The 11,145-nt window shown below is 40.2% G+C and overlaps 1 protein-coding gene across 1 annotated transcript in view; it reads right to left on the bottom strand.

Annotated features, from left to right (window-relative positions):
- MYO1E (myosin IE) overlaps positions 1–11,145 on the bottom strand; it is a 192,031-nt gene that overhangs the window by 39,817 nt on the left and 141,069 nt on the right. Inside the window, exons 17-18 of the mRNA XM_011363475.2 lie at positions 7,572–7,678; positions 2,686–2,784 (exon numbers count right to left, since the gene is read on the bottom strand). Of these exons, the coding sequence (XP_011361777.1) occupies positions 2,686–2,784; positions 7,572–7,678 (206 nt within the window). The remainder of the gene's footprint in view (positions 1–2,685; positions 2,785–7,571; positions 7,679–11,145) is intronic.

The following is an 11,145-nucleotide window of genomic DNA, read 5'->3' as shown; positions in this document are numbered from 1 at the left end:
CACGTGGCGGCTCCTACTCAGGAGGACTCCCCTTCAGTGACACTTCCAGAGAGAGCCCTTTTTGGACTACCCAAGCAAAAGCATCCCCTGCTATTTTTTCTCATAGAAAACATTATTTTTCCTTCAGAGCATGTATCATCATTTGTAATTATATTCATGTTTGTGCCTATTTGGTAAATTTATGCCTCCTCCACAAGGACTAGAGCTCCATGAGTGGGTACCATATCTGTGTGGTTCATACAGCATCTTACATCATGCCTGGTGCACAGCGGTAATAACTAATATGAATGGTTAACATTTACAGGGGGATTTCTCTGCTCAGGTGCTATTCCTGGTGCTTAAATGTGTGATCTCATTTTATTCTTATAGCAACCTGATCAGGTTGGTCTTTCCATTTTGCAAAATAGAGAACAGAAGCAGAGACTCACCCAAGGCTGGGATTTGAACCCCATTCTGTTTCTTTAAACATGGCACTACATATAAACCTTGAATTGGTTGATGTGTAAATATTTCGTGTGTGTGTGTATGTGTGTCTGTGTGTGTGTGTGTGAGAGAGAGAGAGAGAGAGAGAGAGAGAGAGAGAGAGAGAAAGAGAGAGAGAGAGAGAGAGAAGTACAATAAGTTTTGCAAATCTCTTATGCTTCTACCACATTTTCCTTCCTAAGAATCAGAATACACATTTAGGCTTATTTTTCTCAACCATAGTAAGGAGTACGTGCTGCTCAGCTCAAAAAGAATTTACAGAAACCCTGTCCTAAGCTAGTGTTACCGATTTGTTTAAAGAGCAAAGTCTTTCATAATTAACATCTCAGTTTTTAGTCAGAAAATGGATGCTGCTATAGTGATGATGCGAGAGCTCTAGAAATTTATTTTCTTAGATTCCTAGATACTTCTTTTCATATAGCTCTGCTTACACTGTAGGTGTAATGGCCCTTTTCTAATTCAGAGAGCCATGAAGGTGAATTCATTCCTAGTTTAATCCGCCTCCAAATTATCATGAACCTTGATTGTGAGAGGACAGAGTCCATGAGCCTTTATTGTATGGATTGATCTGCCCTTTTGTTAAGCCTCTCCTGATCTTCCTTCCACAACGATGACTTGCCACATATGATGACCCACACTGATGACCAGTAGGTCAGCCATCCCAAGCACAAGAAACAATAGCCCCCCGAGAAAAATGACTTTATTAGATGTACTGGATTTCAAAGACAACTAAGGTCTTCTTCAGCCTGCTAGCTCTTTGTTACATAAAATTTGAATTAAAAAAAAATCTTTACATCCTGCTCCTATGTCATATAAGAAAGACATAGTTGTTGCCTGATTAAATTGCTTACACACAGATTCCTCCTTTCTTAAAAAAAATTAAACAGAGATAGAAAATGCAGCGGAATTCCACTAATTTAGAATCATTAGAGAAGTTAGAATTATGTAATATTTTAAGGACACCACATTTTATCTTTTTCAAAAACAAATACTACAAAATAAGAACAATTTAAGTACAGGTCCTGCCAGAGACACTTTAATGAAAATATTAAAATCAGTTTAAATTTATACATGGACTGTACAAAAATTTTGAGGTTAAATACTAGAAGCTTCTTTTCTTAAGTAGGTTAAATATTTTCCTGAAACTGTCTTCATACTATTAATTTGCACAGTCAAGATAAACCTCAGACCTTCCTGTGTCACAATTATCATGAGTTCTTGAACTTGTGTTACCCTAAACAGACCAATTACAAGTAGCTACTGATTTATTTTACAATAAATGATGACAAAAATAATTCTGCTATAACAATAAAAAAAAAGACAAATAACTCAATTAAAAAACTGGCAAAAGACCTGAACAGACATTTCCCTAATAACTAATGGCACATGAAAAGATGCTTAACATCATTTTCCATCAAGGAAACGTAAATCAAAACCACAATGAAGTGTCATTTCATACCCATTAGGATGGCTAGAATCAAAAAGTCAGCTAATAACAAATGTTGGCAAGGATGCAGACAAATTAGAACCCTCAAACACTGCTGGTGGGGGTGTAAAATGGTACAGACACTTTGGAAAGCGATCTAGCAGTTCATCCGAAAGGTTAACTTAGAGTCACTGTATGACCTAGCAATTCTGGCTTTAGGTACGAAAGTTAAATGAGAACATATGTCCACACACGTACATCAATGTTGATAGCATTATTTGTTACTTTTAACAGCCAAAAAGTAGAAACAACTGATGTCTATCAATTGATTAATGAACAAGTAAAATGTGGTATAGGAGAATATTAGTGCAATGGAATATTATTTGGCAATGAGTAGGAATGAAGTCCAGCCCCAACATGGATGACCCTTGAAAACATTATGCTAAGTGAAAGAAGGCAGACACAAAGGACCACATATTTATTGTATGACTCTATTTATATGCAATGCCCAAAACAGACAAATCTACAGAGACAGAAAGAAGTATCTCCCTAGGGCAGGAGGCAAGGGGAGAATTCGGAGTTGGCGACTAGGGAAGTGTTATTTCTTTTTGGGGTGATGAAAATGTTAATTGTGGTGATGGATGCACAACTCTATAAATATATTAAAAGCCAATGAATTGTATAGTTTAAATCGGTGAATTGTATGGTATGTGAATTCTATCTCAACAAACCGATTTAAAACAAAAAAGAGTCCAGAATCACCACCAGTTCATTACCTCTGCAGGAATTTCTGGAAGATGCGCCGATAGGCATAACCAGCTCTTCTCACTCGAATGTTTTCTTTCAGACCCAGGTATTCCACTTGATGCTTTACCCTGTAAAGGAGGAAATGAAGCCAGGACATCACTGGATAATTCTGTCACCCCACTCTCCTACTCACAATCCCCCCAAACCTAAGCTGTAAGGAAACACACCAAAAAAGACTACGATTTACCGTGTTCAGAGCCTGAGCTGATCTTCAGGTTATATTACATTAAATAAAAAAAAAAATTTATTATTAAATACAGCAATTACAGAAGAGGTTTACACATTTACTTTAACAAAATAATAAAACCGAAAGCCATATACCTATCACCCAGATTGTGAACAAAAATAACAGACTTTCAAAAGACTAAAGGAAAGAACTTGTAACTTTTTGAATTAAACAACACTAGAGCTATTTTGTTATCAACCTTAAGTTTAATAGTGATTCTAGACCTACTGAGATTACATTTCTAGGCTTTTAAAATACAAAACAAAAAAGGGCACATAAAACTATTAATGTCAAATGCCTAAGTCAAAGTGTTCTAAAAATATATGTAAATTATAGTTTTACTTGCTTTTTATAATAGAAAAAAACCTGGCAGTGCATTTTGGAAAACGGATGCTGGGTGGTACTGGAGAGATGCTTCCACACGAGGAAATCTTCACATCAGAGAAATGCCCCAGGCCCCATCTCTGCATCATGGATTCTGGTTTAGTGGCCTGGTGTATCTGAGGGGCTGCACGGACGTGTGAATTGTGAAAACCCACCCCTTGCTTAGAATCACAGTGTTCTGGAAGCCGAGTGACAGATCCTAGACACGAGTTTCTGATCGTGTCCCCTCTGGGGAGATAAATAGGGCCTTTGCTGCATATTATGCAGGCTGGTTGAATACAGACACTTGGAAACATGATATTTGAGGAAAATGAGAAATAAAAAGTAAACTGCCTTTTTCTTTTAAAGATGGGACAATCAGAAGTGTGCTGTGGCAGGAGGCAGTTCCCCACTCCCCCATTCAGTACAATTGTGGTCAACTGCACAAACAGTAGGTTCCAGAGAACGGCCGCTAGCAGCTGTTCCCTGGAACCTACTGAAAAGGCAGTTAGCAGCATTCTCCCTACCACTTCACATGGCTTCCCAAAAGTCGTTTCCCCTGCAAGGCTCTCATGAAACCCATCATTTCCAACGAAGGCCCACATTCTCTGACACCCACGATGTGCCACTACGCACCATTTATGCAAGGTGCTAGGGACGGTTCCTACTGAAGACCTCACAGACAGCACAGTGGTCAAGAACCAGGTTCTGGAGCCAGGTTCCTGGTACACCACTGGCTCTGCCACCACGGAACTTCTCGTTGCCTCAGTTTCCACTTGTGTAAAATGGGGATGGTGATATTGGTTCTTTCTTCCTAGTTGGGTACATTCAATGTAAAGCACTTAACTGGCTCCAGGCATGAGCCATACAAAGCTGTTATTATTCTAATATAGTTACAGCTACAGTAAGTAAACCAGGACAGAAGAATAGAGGAAAACAATGGATTTTTCACAGTGAGAGGATTTTCAGAAGTGGTGACGTGTCTGGGCCTGGAAGGCTGAGTTGAATTTACCAGATGTAGAGGAGGGAAAGGCAGGAGGCACAGTGAAAGCAAAGGCACGAAGATGGTGGTGGGAGTGGAGGAGGCGGAAAAAATAAGCTGGAAGTGGGGCGGAGCCTTGATTGCCTTGGGAAGGATGAGGTCACACAGTGAGGGACGTTAGAAATGTTTCAACTAACTGCTCTTACTTGAATCAGCATCCAGAAATGTCAGCCCCTTCAAGATAACTAGCTTTTTAAAAAACCTTAATATAAAGAATTAATATTTAATATCCACACTTAATTTGCACTATATATCTGGTTAACTAATGGGGAAGAAATCTGATTTGGGCAAATAATTTCCCTTTCTCCCATCCTCCAAATCTGAAACTCACTACTGGCCTTTTCTCTACTAAGTAAAACACACACGAGGCTGCCAGTTAGAGATAATCTGCTCATTTTAAGTACTTTTCATAAATACTGGCTTCACTCCAATCTTCTGAGGCGGGGAATGCATCGCCCATTGATGCGAGTAGAAACGTTTCTCTCCCATGAATCACATAGGAAAGAACCGTGCCTCATGTTAAAACCTGGTTTCATTCATTATAACTTCCATCATCAGGAAATTTTTTCATAGACATTTTCTTCAGCAGGACAATCAGTTTAGCAAATTCTATAATGTTTAAAATTTCACATAATTAAAACATCCAAGTTCATTTTTGCATATTCTTGCATGCCGTCACCTCTGAAGTAAACATCAGCCAGGATGGCAATGCCCAGTTGTCATCTTGGCTGGCCAGCTCCTCCTTTCAGGGAGAGGCGGGGAGTCCTTTTCCTGAGTGTCCTTGGCCATTAACACAAGTAGGTCAAGGCCTGAGAACCCTGCTGGGGCAGCAATTCAGAATCCAGGGCAGGCAACGTTGCCAGAGCCAAACAAAAACACATTTTCAACAGGAAAAACCACACCCAATAAACTTCTGGAGTGAGTAACCCTGTCCACCAAGAGCTTCAATTGGCCGTGTAATCTCTGCCGGCGAAGCGCACTGCCCTTTCACGGACCCCAACACTCCACATTCACAGGTGGAGCGAAACCATCTGTCACACAATAAACCTGAACTAGGACTGGGGGGACGACTCCAGGAAGTGATCTTACTAGAGATATAAATCAACACTTGACCAACTAATACTTTAGGCTTTTTAAAAACAGTTTACATGAATGTAATGTTATGAAGTTCTTTGCTGTAATTAAAATAAGGGGCAGGTGTGATTTAAAAAAATAGGATGGGGAAATTCTATGAGGATTTATTGAATAAATATACTGCTGTCTTAATTTCTCCATTTTCTGATATTCTAATGAGTCAGTTTGGATTGTATGAGAAGGTAGCACCAGAGTCGGGGAACCTCTAACCAGGAGCTGTTGTAAAATCTATATTAGAAGGGATTTTCAGCAGAGCAATCTGCGTAGGGCAAGGGGTGGTGTGCTGGGGAGGTATTGCATTTGCAGAGTGAGCGAGATTATCATTATGTTTATTTTAAGATTATATTTGTTGAGAAGGTCTGGGAAAGGAAAGCTGGATGGAGCCTGATGCGGGGGGAAGGGTGGACTAAAGCATCCATTTATCAATACCTCTGCTTCAAGGACTCTTGTAATTTATTTCTGAGGTTTCATATGATACCAACCTTTTATGTGTGTATATGTACATGAGATGTAAGTGTGGTGTGTATGCAGGTGAACATGAGAAGGGGAGTGTAGAGGTGACACAGAGACAGGCAGAGGCAGGCTCACAGACATGGGGGAACAGATCTGGGAGAAGTTCACTCTGACAGACTAAAGGAGGTCTCATTCTGGATTGACCTTATTTTAAAGAGGAGGAAACCAAGGACTGAGAAGATTAAGTGTGTCTCACTCAAACTAGCAGGTAACAGGCCAGCTCCAGGACACGGTTCTTCCAAATCCCAGTTCAGCCCTTTGCTCTAGATCAGCTGTCTTCAAATTACGATGCCTGTACCATCATCACCAGCATGGGAGATTCTTAAAATGCACATTCTTGGACTCCATAAAAGAAGCCACGGGCATGAGTCTACAGAAGCAGAGCAGGACTGCTGAGGACAGGACACTGTGGACATCGCTCATTCATAGGATAGCCAGGAATCAGAGCTGACTCAACAGCACATAACACACACAAAGGATCAAGTATTACCTGTCTGCCACAGGTTAGAAAGGATCTTGCTGGCAGGGTGGTTACTGGACCTATACATGTCTCCCAGAGAAGGTAATTAGCAGCTATGAATTTTAATCCTGGTCTTCCTGTTCAAGTTCAATCTGACTAAGTCACTCAACATCTAGAAAAGTCTATCTACTTTTTCCCAAGAGAGAAAAAAAGATGCCAATTCTGGTATACTCACATCCAGGGACTTGATTATCTGGGGACAATGGTGGGGTCCTCTCTGTAGTCCAAGTCACTCACAAGGTCTCTCCCTAGCCTATATTCCTATGGGCAGTGGGATCAGTAGGAACGTGTGTCTGGATCCCTTAGCTGGAGGCAAAAACTATATTTTCTAGTCACCATCTTAACACTTTCTGACTCAATGCCCCATCCCATCATCCCATCCTGCAGAGGCCATTGCCCTAATGCTGGGGGTGGGAGGATTAGTGACGGAGCTTCCTCAGAAGTCAGCTGGGAGAGGGCTCACTGCGTACTTGTGCTCCACATGTCTCCCTTTGGGGTTTTCCCTCCCAGAGAGTCACTCTGCTCATCAGCACAGTCCTCGAGGGAATTAGAACTTACGGCATGTCCCCAGAATCCTCATGAGCAACATTAAATGACAGATTGCTTTTTAACCAGCTCTTTGGACCTTTACTTTCAAACCCGAGTTAAGCATTCTAGGCCACATCCTGTGAGTACTGATGAGGAGCTAAGTGTACTAAGAATTTCTATACAGAGCCTCAAACTAATTTTAAAACCATCCTAACTCTGCGGTATGAGGGTTTTTTTGTTTTGTTTTGTTTTGTTTCCATCTGCCCCCAGACTGGCCAAAATCAACATTATAAATTGCTAATTCTGAACTGAATGGCACTGCTAACATTTTAGGAAAAAGAAAAGATGGAAAAAATATATTTAGTTTTTGTCCTGAAAAAGTTAAAGACACAAGGACATGAAACACATCTGAAGGCGATTTAAATGCTCCTGCCTCTGCCGTAGGACAGCCCGTCTTGAGCAGAGGGAAAAGTGTGCCAGAGTCCACGAAAGCTGGCTCTGACCTCCCCATGTGCCATCTTTACCATACCTGCTTTCTTCCCAGTCTTTGGGCTTCTTGGTTTCGTTTGGTTTTATACAGCGAATATAGTGAGGTGTACATTTCATCAGGGTGCTCACAAGGTCATTGGCTTGTTTCTAGAAAGGAAGAATAACATCAGTTAGAAACTTTCTCTGAAGCAGACTAGCTTTCCAAGGAGACCTGTGAAACCTTAGGGTGGAAATATAGAGCTAGAAATTAGTCTTCATGACAATTTGTTCATTAGGCTTAACTCAGGTCTACCCCACTTTCTTAAAGCTCTACTGACTTTTATGATGATTTTAACTCCCGTAAATGGGTTTAAAATTAGATTTTTGAAAGCAACTAGGCCTTTTTAGTATAGTTAATAAAACAAAAAACTAAAACCCAGTAAATCTCGACATATAACTTTTTATGAGAAACAAGGAAGCATGCCAGTTATTAACGAATTAAGTTAATTTTATATTGACTAAGATTTTACAAATACATGGTCTTCATAAACATATTTTGGACGGGTGGGAGGGCAAATTATTTGTAAGGATAAATCATCAAAATCCCCTATACTCTCTCTCCTGGCAACCCGACCAATAAAGAATCCTCTATAAAATGATGAAAATTCATAGTTAAACTCTTTATATGCCATTTCATTCACTTTCTTCCTCAGCATGTCCTTTTACAAACCTGCAGACTCTGAGCCCTTTCACTGTGCTATGTAACTTACTCCTTCACAAAGCTAAAATAGTCTATATAAAATCATCTCTCACTAGTTGCACGTTGAGTACCCAGAGGGGAACTAGGTTTAAGCAGAAAAAGCCACATAAGTAAAGCTGAAATTGCTGATGAAGTATTTCACATCATGAGTATCACAAACATTATTTGAAGAAACAGGAGCAGAGCCCACATCGGCACTCATGGCACCACACAGCTGGCACACCCTGAGGGACCAAGGATAGGATACACAAGCTCATAACTCCCTTCCTAAGCAAATCAGCACGAAGAGAGAAAACCTCTAAAGGAAAATAGAGAAAAGGGATCTCTGAAGCCAGAAAACCATTTTAATGTCAGCAGAAGGGATGTGCCTGCAGTAGACAACCCTCTCTCAATTAGGGCTTTTCTGTTTTCATGGGTTTGGGAAATCTGAAACCCTTGAGAAAAACTCTTGGGTATATTCAGAGCAAGATGTTCGCTGGTAAATCAAATTCTCTGTTTAGATGTGCAGAATATAGCATTCTTTGCAATGCTTAGAGTACAAGGGCAAAGATGCAGAGCTTATATGACCAAAGCAAAGCTCTGCAAGGAAAAAATAAACTAACTCTTATCCTTTTTGTTGATGTAGAGTGTACTTGAGAACAAATCTGATGATCTCTGCAACACATAAGGTGAAGCTGGGGAGGGACTGATTATAACAAAGCTTTTTTTAAGTCCCTCAACTCTTAATTTTTATTTTTGTATTTTATTAAAGCCTTTAAATTTCCAAGAATAATCTGACAGCCTCTTTAGTCCTAAGCATTTAATAACATACTTTCTTTTCACCTTAGCATAAGAAAACAGGGGCGAGTATAATTTAAGTTTATGTGCCACCTGACATAGTTCTCTCTTGCTCAAAATAACAACAGAAAACATTTACTGAACATGAATCAAGGGTTAGACACATGGATTTTCTCATTTATGCCTCATTTCTAAGAGGAAGCTATTATTATTATTATTATTATTATTTCTTCAGATTTTTAGATGAGAATATGGGGTATTAAGAAAAATAAAGTGCTGCTCAAGATGACACAATTAGTAAGCAGCAGAGTTGGGGCTTGAACCCAAGTCTGTGAGCTACCAAGTCTGATTCTTAGCCACAATGCTATCCTGTTTTCCTAAGGAAGATATGGGATAATTTAGCGTGATATGAAAGGAATTAAGCTAAGATTAGACAGAAGCCTTTAGGTTGCAGGATAATCAATTTCAGCAAACAGGAATACATCTTAACTGTCAAAATCAATCTGAATTTAGCTATGAGTCAACTTAGATGACCCATGAGGTGATTGGGAAACAGTAACTGACTTTACCCTGACTCCAGGCAAGAAGAGTCCATGAGTCCATGAATTACCAAAGGCCTTTGCCCAACAGAAGCAAGCATCAAAATATGCAGACAGATAGGATATTGACAAAGGCTTAGAGTGAAAGCTCCTTGTTCTACCCTCAACAGACTCTTAGTAAGTCCGAGTTGGGGTCTTGGCTCTGCTACTTGCAAGCTAGTGATTTAGGGATAAATCACTAAACTTCTCTGGGCCTCAGTTTCCACATCTGTAAACAAAGGAGGCTGAACCAGAAGACATCTAATGTCTTAATCTAATGGTTGCAATAGGCGGTAAAAGTCAACCAGCCCAAGCATGGTTCAGTGTTTGCGTGTCCTGTCACATCCACTCTGTTGGAGGCTCAGTGTCACTTAGATAAAGCTGCAGCCCAGTCCTCTTTGTCAGCTCTGAGCTCAATTCCATTTCCCTATAGCATCAAACTTTGGCTTTAATTTCAAAACTGATCCTTTCCAGACACAACAATGGAGAATTTAGTGAAGCCTCGAAATCAAGTGTTATTTAATATAGAATACTCTTATTTATAAACAAGGAGTTCTACCCAAACAAATATTCTATTAATTAAATCCTATAGATAGTTTTAAATTTTAAAGAATTAGAATATAATAAAATACCCAACACTAAAACTACCTTAAACGTAAATTTAATATTTCCTCCAAGGAACTCAGGATGTCTTTAAATGTTTATACCTCAAGGTTATCATTAGGACGATATTTAATATCTGTAAAATACTGTGGATATGGAAGGTATAAGAGATGGACCATGGCTAAGAAGGAGAAAAATGCATCTCTGAGAGGTGTTTCACAGGGGGCATATAATGCAGGGAGAATGTCACTTCTATGAGGAGGCAGAGCATCAAATGGACAGGTCCCACAGTCCACTAAGGAGAGTACCATTGGGGGTGAGAATATGCAGACAGGTCCCACAGTCCACTAAGGAGAGTACCATTGGGGGTGAGAATATGCAGAGTAAGTTCCCCTGGATAAGCTGGCTGACTTCACGTTGACCTCCCCAGACAACAGCAATCCTTGCAGGCCTTACAATCCCCAGCATTTTGAGTACACCCAGAAAGTGGCAATTTTGAGTATTCAACTAGACAAGAATATGAAGGAAAGAAAAGAGTCAAGTCTTCCAAGAAGGAGAAAAATGCTCCTAACCCTGCCCTCCTTTTTATAGGAAATAAGCTCGACTAAGAATCCAGACCACTTGAAAGTGAGTCACTGCAACCTTGGTGATCTGGGCTCCTTGGATCTGAATGTGACCGTCTTGTGACCAGATTTTCCAGCCCAGAGCTAATCCTTATCCAGGACCTTGAAGTGAAGGCATGAGTCAGAAGCTTCACTCAGAAGTTAATATCTGGGGGCCTCAGGAGATTTGCATCTGTTCTCTGCCCACAACTCTCTGTTCCAGTGAGCTCAATCCAAAGACCGTCCCAGGACTGAATTTCTCTAGTTCTTTGAACATGATTGTCCCAGAAAACTCCACCCTCCAGCTCAAAACCC

Source organism: Pteropus vampyrus, unplaced genomic scaffold (genome assembly GCF_000151845.1).
Source record: "Pteropus vampyrus isolate Shadow unplaced genomic scaffold, Pvam_2.0 Scaffold85, whole genome shotgun sequence".
Lineage (NCBI taxonomy): Eukaryota > Metazoa > Chordata > Mammalia > Chiroptera > Pteropodidae > Pteropus > Pteropus vampyrus.
The sequence above is the reverse complement of the archived record's forward strand: the minus strand, read 5'-3'. Positions and strand labels throughout refer to the sequence as shown.